We start from the raw sequence: 22,025 nt of genomic DNA, 5'->3' as shown, positions 1-22,025 counted from the left end.
TATTCTGACAAAACCACTGAAGACAATGACTGTGATGTGGCACAGCAGTAATATGATGAAGGTCCTGAAGAAGATATTTTGACAGAGAACTTGGAATCCATTTTTAAAAATTCATGAATTACTTTCAAGAATACTCATTACTCAGTATATTTCTTCCAGCACCTGTCCTGGTTCTGGACCAATGATGTGTCCAAATATTTTCCTTTTTAATCACTCTCCTTATGTGAAATGTGGCTATAGATTGTTGTTGCATATTCAAAGATATAGTATACAAAATCAAATTTAAATAACTACACAATTATATAAACAGTCAGAAAACAATTATTGATGTTTGAAAAGTAGGGTACACTCTGGGGGAGAAAGTAGAAAAAAGTAGAAACCATGTAGCTCAGTTGGTAGAGCATGGCGTTTGCAACGCCAGGGTTGTAGGTTTGATTCCCAAGGGGGGCCAATATGAAAATGTATGCACTCACAAACTGTAAGTTGCTCTGGATAAAAGTGTCTGCTAAATATCTAATATTATATGGTAACTTTACAGCCTAATGTAATTTCACCTGCAGGATAATTTTCCAAAACAAGGCTCTGGATAAGAGCGTCTGCTAAAATGAAAAGAACAAAAAAAAAATATATATATATCTCAGCAGGAAGTTCACGTAAATATTGTAAATAACTTGTCTTTCAGTACTCTATCTGGTTGGAACGACATTACCCACAACTCATGCAAAACGTCATATCACTTACTTGCTGACTGGACACCCTTGCAGCCCAGTAAAATACGGGTCCTCCCCCTTCTCAGCCAATAGGGACTCTGTTGCTATCACCGCTTGTATTTTTAGCAATGGCACAGTACTTACTTGGAGTTACAAATATCCGTTCGCCAACTGAACTAGGATGTCGCGTTCTGGTTTTGCAGAACCATGGATGTAATTGTGTCGGTCATAAGTTGGAAAATGCATTTGATTATTTACCACCATTGTTCATACCAATATGTTCAATCATATCTACCAGCATTTGCAATCCTCAATAAACCGTAGCCTATTTCATATTATTTACTTATTTTTGAAACTATAGGCTTATTAATGAGGGTCGACTATTCTCTCCTTGGTGTGTATGAGTTTATTTGATAATATACATTACAATAGTATCAAGAAGTCTGCTAAATGACTAAAAATGTAAATGTAAAATGTAAGAAAGTAGTCCCTATTCAGACCAACGTCACAGAACAGGGGGTGTTGGCGAATTGGTCCTGTATAAATGCGCAAGGTTGTCAAACAGTAAAGTTTGCTAGGGCAGTTTTAGTCAACCTGTCAGTTGTGGGAATGGAGACCCTCTGAAGAACATACAGTTCAAGACCCATTTAACACACGACATTATATCTGCTTCTAAACAACTACTTTGAAAAGCCACATCACCTTCAAATTCAATGTAAAATACGGGAATTAAAAGCGCCTGAACTGAACACAAGCTGCATTAGTAAGTATTCACAGCGTCCGCATATAAACATGTATGGCATTGACATACATTTTTATATATCAGCCATAACGGTACATTTGGCTAGATTGTGGATCCTCATGATTTAATCTAAGAGGCTTTACGACTCTCCAAAGATGCCCTGCCTTTTGAGAAACTGAATCTGTAATTGGTTCTGTCATCCATTTTAGATTCTGTTGTTTGTTTTTTAGACGGAAAACCCATCAAACTCGTATCTGAGAGTCAAGTTGTATTTATTCTTCTCATATACAGCTAATCATTTCTTCCTGTTTTCGGGCAGGACCAATTTATTCTTGAGCTGTTGTAGTCCTGCTCATCAGTCGATATAATGACATGAGACTGCAACATTTACCACTTTATTAGTCTCCTTATAATTTATTTACAGTGCCAATTTGTAAGGGATTCCAGTTTGTTAGAATAAGAGTATCATATGTGTCCTTATTGCTTAAAGGTGGAATTGCCATCATGGAGATTAATTAATTATTATTGGACCTTTGGGATAAAGTAATTATTGGACCTTTGGGATAGGCTTCACCACGGCACTTCAAAACCATATAGGCTACTCTGTCTTCACATTGCACAACATCACTCTATTGCTTTACTGTAGCCTATTGTTTTGCTTGAGTTAACGAAGTTGGCCTACATATTGTTTTCACACCCCTTATCATCAACATCCATGGTTGCTACTTTTTCTCTTTTTAAAATTCTTTATTATTAGGCTACCTGCCCATAAATCAATTAAGGAAATGTGTTCTGTTACTATATGCAAGTATAGTATTCACTTGAATAAGCTACATTGTTACAATGAGTGGACAAAGGTGTGCTTTATTGTGGTGATGATGATGCACTGTAAACAATATGTCAATAACTATTTAATCAGATTAGGCCATGTAACCTACTGTTGGATTGTGTAGTCTACTTAGTAGTAGGTCACAACTATGATAAACAAACATGTTCATGGTTGAATAATGTTGCATTAAATAATACAGTATATGCACTATAGGTCAATTGTAAAAATTAACAACTAGGATCCATTTTGATCCATGACAGGTTTTACTGTGTACTGTACATAAAGTCCCAGCTGCATTTGGCATGAAAGAACAGATTTGTAGGGTTGACATTGAATGACATTGGATATTGGAAATGACTATGGTGGTTAATGCTTTTCGAAGATATACTGTAAACTTGATTATCATTGGTTTAAATTTAGTCAAAGGTAAGAGTCAAAAGTCTGGTTTTGCCACCTAATGTTAGTGAACATCTTTGGAGGTTTGTTTGCTATCTTCCAAACATCTCCTATTGAACAGTTTCACACTTCTCCAAATTAGTTTCTTCATAGATTTAACACAAGTGAAACACTGTCTTAAATAACAAGACAAGTCCGATTGTGTCTTGTTCTTGCCCATCTGGTAGCCATCTATGCAATATTCTGCATGCAAACAGAGTAGCTATATCTCATATCAATAATGATATTTTCTTGGTCAACCTAATCTGATTCACAATATAGCATTCATCGTCCTTGATGCATACATTATACCCATGTTCTCGTAGATAAAAATGTAGCTTTCTGGGTAATCCTGGCTGCTGAAACCCTCCTTGTGCTGGTTGTGACTGAGTGCAATGTTTATGATGCGTAGGTGGACTATGTATTGCACATGTTGTGATGACGTTAATAATGCTGCATGGTGGGAAATGGTGTCCTTCATGCACTGTAGCCAGTACCCTGCCATTCACAGTATGCAATACATGCCTACATGTGAACTGTACACCCACAGCCTACTCTCGCACTTACACTGTTTGATTTGGAACTTTCTCTAATTGTGTAATCCTGAGTAGTTGAGCATCTGGCAGAAGTGACAGCTGAGGGATTGCAGATTATCATGGATTTCTGCCTCGATCACGGCATCTGTTACACCCCCTCCACGTTGGCTAGCTAACCAATTAACTCTCTCACTATCCCTTCTGTTGAACCTAAACTCAGCAAAAAAATAAATGTCCCCTTTTCAGGACCCTGTCTTTCAAAGATAATTCGTAAAAATCCAAATAACTTCACAGATCTTAATTGTAAAGGGTTTAAACACTGTTTCCCGTGCTTGTTCAATGAACCATAAACAATAAATAAACATGCACCTGTGGAACGGTCGTGAAGACATTAACAGCTTACAGATGGTAGGCAATTAAGGTCACAGTTATGAAAACCTAGGACACTAAAGAGGCCTTTCTGCTCTGGAAAAACACCAAAAGATAGATGCCCAGGGTCCCTGCTCATCTGTGTGAACATGCTTTACGCATGCTGCAAGGAGGCATGAGGACTGCAGATGTGGCCAGGGCAATAAATTGCAATGTCCGTACTGTGAGACGCCTAAGACAGCGCTACAGGGAGACAGGACGGACAGCTGATCGTCCTCGCAGTGGCAGACCACGTGTAACAACACCTGCACAGGATCGGTACATCCGAACATCTCACCTGCGGGGCAGGTACAGGATGGCAACAACAACTGCCCGAGTTACACCAGGAACGCACAATCCCTCCATCAGTGCGCAGACTGTCCGCAATAGGCTGAGAGAGGCTGGACTGAGGGCTTGTAGGCCTGTTGTAAGGCAGGTCCTCACCAGACATCACCAGCAACAATGTCGCCTATGGGCACAAACCCACCGTCGCTGGAGCAGACAGGACTGGCAAAAAGTGCTCTTCACTGACGAGTCGCGGTTTTGTCTCACCAGGGATGATGGTCGGATTCACGTTTATCGTCGAAGGAATGAGCGTTACAACAAGGCCTGTATCTGGAGCGGGATCGATTTGGAGGGTCCGTCATGGTCTGGGGCGGTGTGTCACAGCATCATCGGACAGAGCTTGTTGTCATTGCAGGCAATCTCAACGCTGTGCATTACAGGGAAGACATCCTCCTCCCTCATGTGGCACCCTTCCTGCAGGCTCATTCTGACATGACCCTCCAGCATGACAATGCCACCAGCCATACTGCTCGTTCTGTGCGTAATTTCCTGCAAGACAGGAATGTCAGTGTTCTGCCATGGCCAGCGAAGAGCCCGGATCTCCATCCCATTGAGCACGTCTGGGACTTGTTGGATCGGAGGGTGAGGGCTAGGGCCATTCCCCCCAGAAATGTCAGGGAACTTGCAGATGCCTTGGTGGAAGAGTGGGGTAACATCTCACAGCAAGAACTGGCAAATCTGGTGCAGTCCATGAGGAGGAGATGCACTGCAGTACTTAATGCAGCTGGTGGCAATACCAGATACTGACACTTACTTTTGATTTTGACACACCCCCCCGCCCCCCGCCCCTTTGTTCAGGGACACATTATTCAGTTTCTGTTAGTCACATGTCTGTGGAACTTGTTCAGTTTATGTCTGTTGTTGAATCTTGTTATGTTCATACAAATATTTACACATGTTACGTTTGCGGAAAATAAACGCAGTTGACAGTGAGAGGACGTTTCTTTTTTTGCTGAGTTTATTTGTCTGCCTTTTACCTCCCTAGGACTAACCCCATGTTTTTATTTTTCCCCCAGTTGGACTCTTCATCACGTTACCTGGCAAGTCTTGTTACCTGGCAACTGAAAACAACTGGTTGGACTAGTTTTTGGCCTCCTGGCCACCAAGTCTGTCCATGTTGACCACACAGGAAAGGGTTTAAAGATTCTGCCGAACTTCAACTTACCTGCATTACATGTAGTGGAGAAAAAACATCAGATTTCTACAAGCCAGAGATAACTGTTCCAGTATTGGCTCATCTTGGACTTGATTTGAAAACTTGGCTATCCAAACTGCATTGGCCAGGTACAGTCATGCACCTAGAGGTAAAGGTAGCTCTCAATTTCATTGTGTCCTACCTGTACAACAAACTGCCCCGTCGTCGTGCTGACCTCTTCGGGGAGGAGTTGGAGCAGATACTGGTGTCGCGCTATGAGGGCCACTGGTACCCTGAAGCTCCTCTGCGGGGCTCTGCCTTCCGCTGCCTGCACCTGGGGGCCCCCAGGGACCCGGTGGTGGAGCTAGCTGCCAGGAGAAGCGGACTGGACACAGAGGAAGTGCGCGCCAATGTCCCCCCAGAGCTGAGTGTGTGGATCGACCCCTATGAGGTGTCCTACCAAATTGGGGAGAAGGGAGCCGTTAAGGTGCTGTACTTGGAGGATCCACCCGGCTTAGGTGGGGAAGGAGAAATGGTGGAAGTAGTAAGTGGAGTGAGTAAAGGTGACATGGAGGTAGAGGAGGCAAAGATCTTAGGATTCAACCCTGAGGCCCAGGTGTTTGTTCCAATTGGAGGCCAGATATCTCCAGTCCTCCTTCCTTCCCTCTCCAGCTCACCCACACCTCTCTCGGCCTCATCCTGCCCAGTGCTTTTCAGCTATCCCAGCTCCAGCACACCCACGAACCCAACGGCCCACTCCTCTAACACATCCACACCTTCCCCTCCAAGTGGGGGACTCCCTTACCTCCCCTCTCAGCAGACAACGCCCGCCTTGCCCAGCACCCGTCCACCGCTGCAGCCCATCACCTTCACCACGGCCAGTTTCGCTGCCACTAAATTTGGCTCCACCAAGATGAAGAAGTGTGGCGGTTCCGGATCGGCTGGCAGCTCAGGTATAGGCGTGCCCCCGCCACAGAGGATGCTCTCCCGTTCCCCCACTAACATCTCTCCCCCAGTGCTGCTGAAACACAAGCCCCTCTCTGTCTCCCTGCACTCCCTGGGGGGTCAGATCCCCAGCCAGCTCTCCCCCAATGCCAAAGAGTTTGTTTACCCAGCATCCCCAGGGCCCCTCTACTTTGACAATGATGCTCCACCCATGCTACCACACGTGAGCCCCTTCCAGCACCCTCACCCCGCCCACTCCCACCCCTCCTTTGACCCATTCTCTAGCCCCCCACCTGGTCCAGCTGTTGGCATCATTGGTGGTAGCGGTGGGATCTCTTACATGGAGAAGCCCTCATTTGTGGAGGGTATAGGGGGGTATAACCTGCAATATCCCAGCCAGGCCTTCCAGCCTGTGGTGCTGGCCAACTAAGCCTTTATGATGAGTATTGCTGTTGCAGCAGTAGAGCAGTAATGCTCAAGTATTTTTTTTCGAAAATTGTTCTTAGTGATACTACAGCGTAGAATTAGTTTTATTACTACTACAACCTCCACTATATATTTAAATATATCATCGTTACTGTTCAGATTTTGTTTTGAGGATTTTGATTTCAGTTTCTCTCTAACCAGAGGAGTAACCAGCCTCCTATTGCACAGACATTTATTTTTATTTTTTTACTGAATGTTCAACTGAGTAAAATGCCCTTCAGCTTTGGACTATTGACAGCAGCATGTTAGGTATTTTGCACTTCACTGTCATGCTGTGAAAATGGACCAATGTCCTGTAAGATTGCTTTGGAAAGCTTAGCGCTTTGCAATCTGCTCGGCCTTAGTTGCCACAAATGCACAGTGGGGTTTATGCTGTTTTAGTGAGGACTTATTCATGCTAACAAGTGTTAAATGTGCTCTTCTGTGGCTTATGGTCATCGTGAATATAGTTGGCCTGTTACTAGAGCCTTGAAACATATCACACACCATGTCGGAATCTGTTTGGCGTGAGGAATCAGTATTTGCCATTCATCAGCTCTGAAATGTGTTCATGGAACATGCTAAGAAAGGGAGCCTGTGTGTAGTGTCTTGGGAATAGGGAGGGTTGAATGTGCAGGGTATGAGGAAATGTATCTGTCATGACAGGAAGAATTACTGCCAGGGAGGTCAGCAAACCTTGGTGAACGTGAGAGGGAAGTTGATCTTTGTCTTCATTATATCCGATGTACCAATCTCCCAAACACACACACTCATGCACACTCCCACACAGACACACACACACACACAGGCCCATAGAATCTGTCAGCAGTGTGTGAAGGTGAACGGGCGTTGTTGGAAGGGGATGGGATGCAGTTAAGCAATGGGGATTGTGATAAATGGCTTAGCGTGACTTTGACTATGAAGGAGAGGTCTTACTCTGCAGGGAAAGGAGGAGGACGGGAGAGGAAAAAAGGGATGGCGAGGCAGGGGCATCGATTACGTTTTACCACCTTTTATCATCTTGGGTGCAATGGCTTTAGACTGACACTTTAAAACCCGGAGCATGTTTCTGTAGAGCTTCAGTGGCATTGCAGCCAATGGCTCATGCTAGCTCCCCTGATCTTTATTCCCTTAATTATCTGTTCCAGTTGCTGCTGCAGTGGGAGACCAGAATCATATAATGAAAGCTGTTTTCCATTTCAATTTCCAGGACTATGAATGTTACCTAAACCTGTGTTTTTGTCACTTTATGATGCCATGTCAGATCATTCTCATATTGAAGGTGGTGATACCCTGGCTCCATATAGGTAATAGAGGGGGCTGGTATGTCACCAGGGTTCAGGCAGCCCCCTAACCTCACCTTTCCTTTTGAGACATCCAGCACTTTATATTATTGGGCAATAGATGCCATGTGATTCCCCCCAGTCATGTTAGGAGCTAAACGTTCATTTTCTTTGTCTTTCTTATATTGGCCCATTATGTTACAGCTGCATCTGCTAGGAAATGTTGGTTCTGTCACGATGAGATTTGTATTTGGATAAAATGGGAAGGGGAACGTGTCCCTAGCCATCATCTGAATGTTATCTAGATTGTGCCCATAAACATCTGTGTATAACCTAACCTAAGGACCCTTGACTTGTGCTCACACTGGTAATTGCTGTGTGACAGTCGGTCATATGCATGTATGCAGTCATTAAAATGGTGTTTCTTTTTTTTTTGCTTCCAGGGGTTGGGAGGGGAGGGTCAGATCTCTTTTATAAATGTAATGGTTGTGAGGGAAGGGTGCATTTTTACATTTGTAATTTATTTTACATTTTCTATATTTTTCCTGTGTTTTTCACAAGTAATTAAGTACATTTGTAAAGGTAAGAGATAGAGATATATATTATAACAATAGGAATATGTATATATTTCTTATGTTCAGGTTTCCTTTGTTTAGTTATGTGTTGAAGTTATTTTTACCAAAAAATAACTATAAATATATATGCAAGTTGGGACTAAAAATAAAGATGTAGAAAATAAAGTATTGAATGTGTATTGTACCTTGTACAGAATCTGTCCAATAAAAGACGGGTAAATGTAATTTGTTAAATTGGGTTTTTGAAGACTCCGATTAATGTTTACAATGGGTGGATAGAGAGAGAGAGTCTGACAGCATCATTCTCAGTCTGTGTGTTTCTAAGGGCAGTCTGATAACTTGTAAGATTCCTGTTCCTTCATATTCCGTACACTTAAACCAAAAATCTCCACGTTTAAACCAAATCCCCTTAGTAGTGCTAATATTGTACTAATTGTGACCCTTATTCATATTCCATCTACATATTTTCCAGTGCCATTACATTTTGACATTTTAGTCATTTAGCAGACGCTCTTACCAGAGCGACTTACAGTAGTGAATTCATACTTCTTTTTTTTTTTTCATACTGGTCCCCCGTGGGAAACGAACCCACAACCATGGCGTTGCAAACGCCATGCTCTACCAACTGAGCTACACGGGACTATACATCTTTACTTTACACAACCTATACCACTAACCTTATTTGTGTGCCTGAACAGTCCCACTGTGACTGAAATGGCTGCCAATTTCATTCTCACACAAAGACTGAGGGAAGCAAAAAACCCGTTCCTGCAGTCTAATCCTTGATGAGTATTCACCTCACATCCATTGTGGTAACATTCCCCTGCTCCCGCTACTATAGCCATAACTAGACTGTCTTTACTCACACAGACACTGACCCTGGTCCAGTGCAATGTGTAACTAACGCCATATTCTAGACCACAATTGAGGGGAGGGGGGGTGGTCTTGGCCCTTTACAACCACAAATATTCCAATACATTTCTTCAATAAGTCAACAGTGCTTCAAGCAGGTTTAGGAGGAGGGATAGTCATTGAATGTGCCGTGATTATGATCAGTGACTGGTCAGTTCTGGTGGTGGACAGCCTAGAAATGGATAGAGCTATTTTTTGTTTATTTCTTATTTCTTTGTTGATTCAGTGAGATTTTTGGTTTCCAAAATCCCTACAAGCCCCCATTGCTAAAACATTGGTCAGATTACTCTTGGTAATCAGATGTGTGCTGTGTTTTAATTCCCTGGGCCTGCAAAGTGGGTCTGGAGGTTTGTGAGTGGTGGCTTGGAGGCCATGTTGCGGTCACTGACCGTCTGCCAATGGGAAGGCCAGGGGACTGTGACGTTTGAGGGAAGTTGGAACTTCTGATGGATTATAGGAAGACTATAAATATTGTTTCACAACATTGGCTTTTTGGTCACTGGGTGGACAGTGTTTGTTGCGGTATAGTGGTTGGCCGTTGGTTTACGTCTTGCATTAAAAATGAGTAACAGATTACACTATCCTCTCCATATAAATGTTTTTATTTATTTATTTTTTAAAAGCAGGCTGCTCTACCACCAGGATTTAATAAAAGTGAGGGAAAACAGAGTTTTTATTGTCTTTTTGCTTATCTATCTACGTTTGTATTTTATTTAGCACTTCGGAATATTTTGTTGTAATAAAGACGTTTATTTTCTATTTAAGATTTTAACTTTTAAGACTAAATGGATATAATTGAAAAAGTGAGATATTAATATAGTGCTTTCTTTTTTGCCTGTATTTTGTTATAATTTTCATATTTTGTATCTGATCTGTACAGCCTGTAGATGTATATGAACCTTTCACTACTGAAATGCAATGACCTGTTTTCTGTGTTCCCCCATGGGAATGGGGACTTACTACTGCAGTTTCTTATTGTATCAGATTATTTTTTAAGTTTGTAATAAAACAGAATGGCAAAAATAAGCATGGAAAATAATCAAATTCTCTTGTCATTTTTGTCTGTATTTCATATAATTGCAATATGTTCTAATATTGATGTAAATAAATTGACGTGTAATTAATAATTCAACCCAGATATGAAAATCTCAAATAGCTAATTTCAAACTCTTCTACTTAGACCGTAGAAAAATATTACCTAATATTACCTCCCCTTTCATCCCTCCACACTCCTCCCACCACACTCCTCCCTCCACACTCCTCCCTCCACACTCCTCCCTCCCCTCTCATCCCTCCACACTCCTCCCTCCCCTCTCCTCCTCCACCTCCTCCCTCCCTCTCATCCCTCCACACTCCTCCCTCCCCCTCTCATCCCTCCACACTCCTCCCTCCCCTCTCCTCCCTCCACACTCCTCCCTCCCCTCTCATCCCTCCACACTCCTCCCTCCCCTCTCCTCCCTCCACACTCCTCCCTCCCCTCTCATCCCTCCACACTCCTCCCTCCCCTCTCATCCCTCCACACTCCTCCCTCCCCTCTCCACACTCCTCCCTCCCCTTTCATCCCTCTACACTCATCCCTCCACACTCCTCCCTCCCCTCTCATCCCTCCACACTCCTCCCTCCCCTCTCATCCCTCCACACTCCTCCCTCCCCTCTATTGCCCATCCTCCTCCCCCCCTTGACTTTGAGGCTGTGTTTATGCAACACTGCTCCCCTGTGTGTGGATGTGATCATTACGCAACATCTCATACTCCATTGGAATACTAATGAAGGTGAGGTAGGGTGATAGGCAGAGCAGAAACAGAGGACCTCAAATCTCTATTGTTTTTGTGTGTGCATGTGTGATAGAGAGCGCATGTGTTTGTGTGCATGAGGCAAGAAGAGTGATGTGCTCCCTGTTTGTCTCCCAGCATCACAATGTGCATCCTGTCAGCATTGGTCAAAATCACTGCTGTTGGTCAATTGTTCAGGCAAGGGCTCACCTTTCATTGAATTCCACTTCATTAATATGCATGATACGTATCCTATACATGGGTACATACAGATTTAAAAACTACAACAGGAAATGCATCTTTATATAAAAGAGAAGAAAAAAATGCACTTGATAGGCAAAGTTTGAAATATTCTCAATGTAATGTTTATCATATCAGGAATATTATAGCTGTTAAAAGAGACCATTGTAAAAAATAGGCTATTCTTTTAGGCTATTCGTTTCAGCCTGGAGTTGGTATCTTTTTATAACGGTTTTCTATGCATTTCTGGTAGGAAGTAACTGTAATTGTATTCATGAACCATTTAAAAAGGAATAATTCAGTCTCCACCACCTCACTGAGAAGACTTCATTATCCTGAAACACGTGTAACATAAGGAACCAAAAACAAACATCTGACATCACAAAAAGCTAACGTCCAGTTAATTTCAAAATAAATAGAGTATTTTAACAAGATGTTTCACACTAAAATAAAAATAATCATTTGTAACCTTGTGACTTCCCAAGGTCAAATGCTACAACAGTAAAGGTGGCGCTAAAAATAGGAAGTACACTACATGACCATAAGTATGTGGACACACCAGCTCGTCAATCATCTCATTCCAAGATCTTGGGTATTAATATGGAGTTGGTCCCCCCTTTGCTGCTATAACAGCCTCCACTCTTCTGGGAAGGCTTTCCACTAGATGTTGGAACATTGCTGCGGGGACTTGCTTCCATTCAGCCACGAGCATTAGTGTGGTCGGGCACTGATGTTGGGCGATTAGGCATGGCTCGCAGACGGTGCTCCAATTCATCCCAAAGGTGTTCGATGGGGTTGAGGTTAGGGCTCTGTGCAGGCCAGTCAAGTTCTTCCACACCGATCTCGACAAACTATTTCTGTATGGACCTCGCTTTGTGCACGGGGACATTGTCATGCTGAAACAGGAAAGGGCCTTCCCCAAACTGTTGCCACAAAGTTGGAAGCACAGAATCGTCTACAATGTCATTGTATGCTGTAGCGTTAAGATTTCCTTCACTGTAACTGAGGGGCCTAGCCCGAACCATGAAAAACAGCCCCAGACCATTATTCCTCCTCTACCAAATTTTACAGTTGAAATGAGAAGAAAAAAAATCCAGAAAATCACATTGTATGATTTTTAATGAATTTATTTGCAAATTATGGTGGAAAATAAGTATTTGGTCAATAACAAAAGTTTCTCAATACTTTGTTATATACCCTTTGTTGGCAATGACACAGGTCAAACGTTTTCTGTAAGTCTTCACAAGGTTTTCACACACTGTTGCTGGTATTTTGGCCCATTCCTCCATGCAGATCTCCTCTAGAGCAGTGATGTTTTGGGGCTGTCACTGGGCAACATGGACTTTCAACTCCCTCCAAAGATTTTCTATGGGGTTGAGATCTGGAGACTGGCTAGGCCACTCCAGGACCTTGAAATGTTTCTTACGAAGCCACTCCTTCGTTGCCCGGGCGGTGTGTTTGGGATCATTGTCATGCTGAAAGACCCAGCCACGTTTCATCTTCAATGCCCTTGCTGATGGAAGGAGGTTTTCACTCAAAATCTCACGATACATGGCCCCATTCATTCTTTCCTTTACACGGATCAGTCGTCCTGGTCCCTTGTTTCCACCCCCATGCTTCACAGTAGGTATGGTGTTATTTGGATGCAACTCAGCATTCTTTGTCCTCCAAACACGACGAGTTGAGTTTTTACCAAAAAGTTATATTTTGGTTTCATCTGACCATATTACATTTTCCCAATCCTCTTCTGGATCATCCAAATGCACTCTAGCAAACTTCAGACGGGCCTGGATATGTACTGGCTTAAGCAGGGGGACACGTCTGGCACTGCAGGATTTGAGTCCCTGGCGGCGTAGTGTGTTACTGATGGTAGTCTTTGTTACTTTGGTCCCAGCTCTCTGCAGGTCATTCATTAGGTCCCCCCGTGTGGTTCTGGGATTTTTGCTCACCGTTCTTGTGATCATTTTGACCCCACGGGGTGGGATCTTGCATGGAGCCCCAGATCGAGGGAGATTATCAGTGGTCTTGTATGTCTTCCATTTCCTAACAATTGCTCCCACAGTTGATTTCTTCAAACCAAGCTGCTTACCTATTGCAGATTCAGTCTTCCCAGCCTGGTGCAGGTCTACAATTTTGTTTCTGGTGTCCTTTGACAGCTCTTTGGTCTTGGCCATAGTGGAGTTTGGAGTGTGACTGTTTGAGGTTGTGGACAGGTGTCTTTTATACTGATAACAAGTTCAAACAGGTGCCATTAATACAGGTAATGAGTGGAGGACAGAGGAGCCTCTTAAAGAAGAAGTTACAGGTCTGTGAGAGCCAGAAATCTTGCTTGTTTGTAGGTGACCAAATACTTATTTTCCACCATAATTTGCAAATAAATTCATTAAAAATCCTACAATGTGATTTTCTGGATTTTTTCCCCTCAATTTGTCTGTCATAGTTGACGTGTACCTATGATGAAAATTACAGGCCTCTCTCATCTTTTTAAGTGGGAGAACTTGCACAATTGGTGGCTGACTAAATACTTTTTTCCCCCCACTGTGTATATATATATATATATATATATATATCCGCGAGGAAAAAACATATGGGGGATTGGAAGTGATGCAGACAATTACATTGATGGAAGTTACAATCTGAAATATTAAAGCTGATCTACCCCCTAAAAAAAAAAAAAAAAAAAAAAAGGACCCGATGGTCACTGACAGAGCTCCAGAGTTCCTCTGCGTAGATGGGAGAACCATCTCTGCAGCACTCCACCAATCAGGCCTTTATGATAGTGGCCAGATGGAAGCCACTCCTCAGTAAAAGGCACATGACAGCCCATTTAGAGTTTGCCAAAAGGCACTAACGGACTCTCAGACCATGAGAAACAAGATTCTCTGGTCTGATGAAAACAAGATTGAACTCTTTGGCCTGAATGCCAAGCTTCCCTTCTGGAGGAAACCTGGCACCATCCCTACGGTGAAGCATGGTGGTGGCAGCATCATGCTGTGGGGATGTTTTTCAGCAGCAGGGACTGAGAGACTAGTCAGGATCGAGGGAAAGATGAATGGAGCAAAGTACAGAGAGATCCTTGATGAAAACCTGCTCCAGAGCGCTCAGGTTTACTTTCCAACAGGACACTGACCCTAAGCACACAGCCAAGACAATGCAGGAGTGGCTTCGGGACAAGTCTCTGAATGTCCTTAAGTGGCCCAGCCAGAGCCCGGACTTGAACATCTCTGGAGAGACCTGATAATAGCTGTGCAGGGATGCTCCCCATCCAACCTGACAGAGCTTGAGAGGATCTGCAAAGAAGAATGGGAGAATACAGGTGTGCCAAACTTGTAACATCATACCCAAGAAGACGCAAGGCTGTAATCGCTGACAAAGGTGCTTCAACAAAGTACTAAGTAAAGGGTCTGAATACTTATGTAAATGATATTTTTTAATACATTTGCAAAAATGACTAAAAACCTGTTTTTGCTTTGTTATTAAGGGGTATTATGTGTAGATTGAAGAGGGGAAAAAAACTATTCAATCCATTTTAGAACAAGGCTGTAACATAACAAAATGTGGAAAAGGTCAAGGGGTCTGAATACTTTCTGAATGCACTGTATAGAGTATGTAGACTAGTAGTAGTACACATGGATTCTTCAGTTATACACCGTGTCTGTGAATGGACCATAATTTGATATGATGCAACAGAGAATGTTGCACATCAAGAATTTCTACAAAGAAAATGAACATAGTTTCGGACAACTTGAGGAGTTTTGTTTCTACATAAAGCTGGATCAAAGCCAGTTTGTAACTTGATATCATACAAAAATGACTATCATACCTAAATGTTGGTCTATGATCTGACAAGATTCTGCCCAAGCTTAAAATCACTGTTTAAACAACTATTTGCCTAAGCAGACAAGATGCTCCTGTAAGTCGCTCTGGATAAGAGCGTCTGCTAAATGACTAAAATGTAAATGTAAATAAGAATGTCAGTGCAATGCAATGCCTTCCATAGAAGTAAAATCAGTAAATATTTGTTTTGATCCTTTAATTTACAGACATAAGTACATACACTTAGTGTAAAACATATGCAAACATTACACCATTAACACGTTTTCGTGCAGCAGGATTACTGGGAAACTTAATTGGAAGCACACATGACTTTTGGCCATTGCAACATTTTGTCTATTACATTTTTACATTTTAGTCATTTAGCAGACGCTCTTATCCAGAGCGACTTACAGTTAGTGAATGCATACATGTTTTTTGTTTTTTTCATACTGGCCCCCCGTGGGAAACGAACCCACATCCCTGCCGGCCAAACCCTCCCCTACCTTGGACGACGCTGGACCAATTGTGCGCCGCCCATGGGTCTCCTGGTCGCGGCCGGCTGCGACAGAGCCTGGACTCGAACCAGGATCTCTAGAGGCACAGCTAGCACTGGGATGCAGTGCCTTAGACCACTGCGCCACTCGGGAGTCTATCATAGTTATTTTACAGAAACACACCAGAAACAAAGCATTGAGTAAAATGAATATTATTGCCACATGTATGTTTCTAATGTGTTACCATAATGAAGACCGGCACAGGAACACAAATTCATATCAGACACTTAAGAGATTGAGTCTCTTTACTTAACAGTCTGCTATGTAGTATTTGCAACAATTAATTGAGGCACAGCCACTTTGACAAACTTTTGCCAAAACCACCTTTCTTGTGCTCACAATTCCTGTCAACATTGTCGTAGGCACCCCAATATTCATAATTATTGGTATCCAATAAGATAGGAGCATTAAATAATGAAAGTGTTGGATGAGGTAAATATGAAATTGTCTTTAGAAAAAACAAATATTCCTCTATAATTCTGGTTGAAAACCTGTTTTAAAAAATCAAAAAACACAGTTTGTCCATTGAGATCCCTGCTTAGTCATTGGTTCATTGTATTTTTTTTCTCTAAAGAAATATAATCTGACATATTGCTGCACATCAATCAATAGATGCATTGTTAGAATACAGCATTGATCATAATGGCTATTCAACAAACATAAGGAATAGCAGTAAATTAAGATAAAAATACAGTTATTGACAGAATAACCGTCTCACAATCCCAGGCAAACTACGAGGCACAAATAGATAGTGCCCTCTACTTGCAGTGTGCAGTGAAATAAACCAACATACATAGTAAATACCCCTCCACCAGTGAGGGCCCTTATAAATGCCTGACCTACGAGCAATAAACATACTGAGAAAAGACAGTCCTTTCCCTACTACTTTTTAAAACTCCTCTTTCCCAAAAAACAGTATTTTGGGTTAAAGATATTAGAAGCGGAGTTGGTTTTTGTATAAACAATTGCTTAAAATTAGTGGGTCATGTCATAGTAGGAAAAAAGTACCCGCCCAACCCTATATCTAATCTTCACACACAAGGTGTTGCTTTGGAAGGGTTGAGTGCAAAACAGGGGTAACACAATCTATGTGGTGCAGGGAGAAGACTATGTACAAAGAGTTCTCTACACACACACACCTCAGTGTGTGATACAAGCAAAGACAGACATAGAAGGAAGAGCTGTGACCGGACAACACCATTATCTCGCCCTTTCTCTGACCAATATCAAATATTTCCTCTGTGTACGATCACGGAGGTGCAACCCTCGATCTGTCCGTTCTGTTTTTAATTGGTTTCTCCCCTACCCCATTATGAATAAATCAAGAGTTCACGTCTTTCTTTAGAGCCTCTGCACGAGTACTTGAAACAGAGGAGAGAGACAGTCAGTTACTGCAAACAGGGGGAGAGCAGGGCAGGGGGACAACTTTCAATATTCACTACTTATCACTGACGATGTTCATGCTTTGGTCCACAAAACAACCCGTTAATACACTCTATAAATGTGTGTAACTTTTAATGCGCTTCTTTTCACAAGCCTGATTTTCTCCAGTAATAAGACCTTTCTCTGACTTCTCTGGCCAGTGATAAGACCTGACTAGCAGTAGACAATATACATGTTGTGTCCGTAATTGAGTCCCTGTATGTGTAGGAGCCAGTCGCTCTCCACAACCCTTCGTGTCCACCTCTCGCCATGTTGCTGGCTGGCTCACTGACAGTGTGTATCCATGCCTCCACTGTCGTGTTGGAGAGGATCTAGAACTTGACGCAGTGACCGGTGTTCACCATGAAAGCAGTACATTTCAGATTCCCTTTGTGTTTGTGTCTGCATTTTGTGGGGCGGTTTTCTTTTTCGGTTATTTTCTAGAAAGAAAAAGTTTGTCCCTTACAATGGTCCGTATTTGGCTTCATATCGGGACATGATGTTCTTGCAGCGACCACAGTCCTTTCGCAACTCAGCCACTTGTTGCCGCAACACCGCATTTTCCCTCTCCAGAAACGAAGCGCGCACTGTGATCTGATTCTCCTTCAGCCGCCGGGCGTCACGTGAACGTTTAGCTGCCACGTTGTTCTTCTTCCTCCTCGACCAGTATTTATCGTCCTGTGAGAGACAGAGTTGAACAACAGAACCAGACATCAGAGGATTTTAATAGAGAATAATAGAATCAGTGTTGTGGAAACATCCCTAATCCCAGACAAGCCCCCTTATTTCATGACTTACTACTCGCTCATTCATTTTGCTGGTGTAACATAGTGATACTACAATCTTCATCAACCAATGATTATTTGGTGCCCAATTGCAGTGCCTACATTCTCATTATCCTACTACAGAACAACCAGTTCCATCGTTCATCACCTCCCTGAAACGAATATTCACAGATCATCTTACCTTCTGCTCAGTGGGCACAAAGACCTTCTTGGCCTTCTTGATCATGGGCTGTGGTTTGAGGTCCTCGTCAGAGAACTTGTGTTTGCGTGGGTTGAACAGCTCACCCCCGGGCACGCTGGACAGCACCAGGTCTGTAGGGTCCGGCTGGAAGTTGATGTCCACCTCAATGTCCTCCGGGTCGATGGGAGTGGGCGTGAGTCGGTCTGCAGACTTACCTTCTAGAGGGAGACAAATTGAAATCAATGAGCAGTATATTTCCATGGAGAAACCTTACTTTTTTATTTTATTTTGGTGGCTGTTAAGTATGTTTTTTATAATCTTGAAGGCTATAGTTAATGGAAAATTCACTGCTGTTTGCTAGATTATTTCCTTAAGACACTCTAAGGTCAGCCCTATATGAATACTGCTATTTGTCAATGCTGTAGCTCAGGTTTCACATGTAAGTGTGTCCATGTGTGTGGAAAAGTCAAGTGCGCAACACCATGTGTCCAAGAGTCAGTGGTTTATGGGTACGTCTATTTGACATTTGAATACAATATGTAAGTATCTAGTGTCAGCATGTTGCAAGCGTCTATTTCAGTGTCAGTATATGTGTATGCTGAGTTCAAAGGTAGAATTTGTCTGGGCCTTTAACAATGGGCCCCAACAATGAACCTTTTTTATTTTTAGACACTTCACCCTCTGCTGCTTCAAACCCAGATACAGCATCTTCCTCCTCCCCATCTTCTTCTTCCTTCTCTTGTTCAGCTGGCTCTAGGGTGAGTGTGACGGTCTCTGTGTCAGAGGTGACTGTGGCGGTAGGGGGTCTTGTCCCCTTGGTTTCCTCCTGGGCCAGGCTCTTCTGCAGCTCCTCCTCTAAGGTGACTGGGATGCCATTCTCCTGCAGGAACTCATCCAGGTCCATGTACTCCAAGTGGAAGGTCTCCCCATCATAGGGGATGGTCTTCTCCCAGATGGCAGGGGTGAGGGAGGCGGACACCCCTCCAACACCTGTACCTCCGGTCCCACCACTGCCCCCTCCAACACCGGCCTCGCTGTTATCGGCGGAGCACAACTTCTTCTTCTCTATTTCTGTGGAGATAACAGTGAAGAGCATAAAGAGTGAAGGGGGCATGACCATGTGAACCCAGACAAGATGGAAAGAAGTAGAAAAAAATAAGTGGTGAAATTACAGAATGAGGGAAATGAAAGAGGGGGGGCATGAACCAATAAACAACGGGAAGGGATATCTGGACTTGTCAACACAGCCCCTAAACACAAAAACTAACATGAAAAAAATATGAATTGCACCTTCAAATGTAAGAAAATGATGTACTCATATTGTATGTGAAAAATGGTTTGACTGCAGAGCCCAAGAACAAGCAGGGAGGTGTGAGAACTTTATGTTCTTTTCCCCCCCTCAGTTCAGTGCCTCAGGGGAAACTGGCACAGCACTCAATGTACGAAGGGTTGACTTCCCCAGTACTGCTCTATACTTGACACATTTGAACCACTATTTAACTAGTCATATATAATGATCAAACACAGCTGATTAAAAAACAAAACAACAACCAATGTGTCCAGTTGTTTGAGTGGTACACAAACGCTCATTAAAAGCACTAATACGTCTCTATACACCAGTCAACATGTCCGCGTCTGATCTTTGCAGTTCACATAAAAAATGTGTACATTGGAAAGGATCTCTCAATTCATCCAAAACGACACGAATAAGCTAGTCTTACCATCGTCGCCTTCGAGAATATTAGGTGGGGGAATGTCCATAATCTTCTTCAAAACAATAGGAAACGATTTATGTAGACCCGACGTAGGCTGCAGAGGCACTGTTTGAAATATCCGTATATAAATGAAGGCAAAGCAGTGTTTCAGTCTGTTGCTTTGAAACCTGGTTCACAAATTATAACGTTGTCAAAACAACACCACGGATCCTGTCGGTCGTAGCCTACTGCGAGCGCTGTTTTGTTATTCATGAGCTATACGCCTCTTCAGAAAATACTCGGCGCGGATTGCTCACATATGTAGTTTTTAATATTAAGTAGCTGACATAGAAAACTCGCTGGTGAGCCAGTCAAAACAGAAGCAGTAGAACACACCCGGAGCTCATTGGCTGGAGGAACACTCCGTTTCAATCCTTCGTACAGAAATAACTGTACATTGCGTTCAGAATGTGAACATAGTGTCTCCTGACTCCTATTGTAGGCTGCATTTAGCAAAACCAGATAGGCATATAGCTCTAGAGCTATGGCCAGCTACAGCACATTCACTGACCCTGGGAACTGGAGGAGGACAAGGATGCTTCACGACATAGGCTACTTAAGTTGCCCCTTTAATGTCAACTACTAGGCTACATCAAATCGTAGGCCAGGGTTCAGCTATCAGTTGGAGAGGTGAGGAGTGATATATGCCAATTAGGAATGATAGGGGATGATTAGGTGGCCAGGTTGGGAATTTAGCCATGACACCAGGGAGAACGCCCCTACTCTTACAATAAGCGCCATGGGATTTTGAATGACCACAGAGTCAGGACACCGTTTTAACGTCCCATCCGAAAGACGGCACCCTAATCAGGACAATGTTCCCAAATGTAATCAAGGTTTGAAATTATGTTTTAGATAAATATGATATCTGTTTAGGCTTCTTGCAGTAAATTTGCAGTCTAAAAAAATATATGTTTATTATGTTCCGGCCCTCAGACCACCTGCTCAAGAAAACATTTGCCCGTGGCTGAATCTGAATCTAGTTGATGATCCCTGTCTTAGGCTTTATCTCTGTTTCCAACGTTGGATACTTACTTTCATTTTATATGAAGATGCATTGTATCCAGTTTCTCCTCTGCAACACATGATGACAGGATACATTAAACATTGATACATTTGTATCCACACTCCTGGCCAAACAACACACGTGTGTTCTTTTCTCTCCTTCACGTGCAGAGACAAGCTGTTGAGGGGCGTGGTTATGGCACGTGCAAAAGCAAGGCGGCGGCAGCCGCGGTAGCCTATGAAGCACGAGCTCGCACTATACTGAACAGCTGGCGTGTCCCTAGCATTTATTTACACCAAGCGCAACCGTTCTACCATTGGATTGGAAATGTGTGAAGAACATGAGTCATATCCCTTCACCTTACAACACATCAATAAAATTGTTATATCAATAAAAATCCGATATGCCAATAGGCGAATATTCTCACATTTCCGCGCGCACACGCGCATCCAATGGGGCTTCAACGTCAGTATGTTTTTTTTTTTTTGCAGGATGTTCAGACAGGAACATGATGTACTGAACATATTCCACCGCTGCTCTTTTTTGAAAAGTACAAACATCAGTCATTCCAAAAAATAGTAACAATACATAGTAGCCCATGCTGCACATACATGGAACCAATTAAGGGCTTTATTCATTGTGTGAATTCAATCTGATTAGTTTAGTTCTAGTTCACCTATGTCTTATCTATTTAGGTCAGTGTCATATTTTGTATGAAGACAGTTTGTACAGTGGATTTAGGTCTGACCTTCAGACAATATGAACATTTATGGCAACACAACATATGATGCAATGCAATGTTATTCTAGCAGGTCTCTATATGCAACAGCTCAACTCTTCACTCACTGTACAAGATACACAACAGAGTGGTACAGTAACAGTACATCTGAACTTTTACAGAGTAAACAAAAGTCTAAGTGTGTACATGAGGTAGGTACTAGTCACAAATAGTTATCTAGGTTAAAATACAGGTGATATGAGCCCAGGAAATAGGTCAGTAGGCTACCTTGTATCTAGACTAGCACTGACCCTAAAAAAAAAGTCACAAGTTATATAGACTCTGACAAGCTTGTACAAATGCCAAATTAATAGACCCGTACAGACAGTACTTGAAGATGACTATTCGTTAGTCAGATCACAACATTTACGATCAATTTATACTGAACAAAAATATA

At 42.6% G+C, this 22,025-nt stretch overlaps 2 protein-coding genes across 3 annotated transcripts; one reads left to right on the top strand and one right to left on the bottom strand.

The window, feature by feature from the left end:
• Positions 1-1,275: 1,275 nt before the first annotated feature.
• Positions 1,276-8,633, top strand: LOC121569029 (protein Tob2-like). The gene is made up of 2 exons (XM_041879614.2): positions 1,276-1,473; positions 5,022-8,633. Exon 2 carries the CDS (start codon positions 5,298-5,300, stop codon positions 6,513-6,515), a length of 1,218 nt encoding a protein of 405 aa, XP_041735548.1. The 5' UTR covers positions 1,276-1,473; positions 5,022-5,297; the 3' UTR covers positions 6,516-8,633.
• A 7,296-nt stretch (positions 8,634-15,929) lies between these two features.
• On the bottom strand, positions 15,930-20,068 carry LOC121569030 (thyrotroph embryonic factor). 2 transcript variants are annotated; one of them, XM_041879615.2, is made up of 4 exons: positions 19,812-20,068; positions 18,745-19,161; positions 18,091-18,308; positions 15,930-17,802 (listed from the first exon to the last, which is right to left on the bottom strand). In XM_041879615.2, exons 1-4 carry the CDS (start codon positions 19,849-19,851, stop codon positions 17,587-17,589), a joined length of 891 nt encoding a protein of 296 aa, XP_041735549.1. In that variant the 5' UTR covers positions 19,852-20,068; the 3' UTR covers positions 15,930-17,586. The 2 variants fall into 2 exon arrangements, with proteins under 2 accessions (XP_041735549.1, XP_041735550.1); XM_041879616.2 differs by having other exon boundaries at positions 18,769-19,161.
• Positions 20,069-22,025: the final 1,957 nt, after the last annotated feature.

Source organism: Coregonus clupeaformis, chromosome 7 (genome assembly GCF_020615455.1).
Source record: "Coregonus clupeaformis isolate EN_2021a chromosome 7, ASM2061545v1, whole genome shotgun sequence".
NCBI classification, from domain to species: Eukaryota; Metazoa; Chordata; class Actinopteri; order Salmoniformes; family Salmonidae; genus Coregonus; species Coregonus clupeaformis.
The sequence above is the reverse complement of the archived record's forward strand: the minus strand, read 5'-3'. Positions and strand labels throughout refer to the sequence as shown.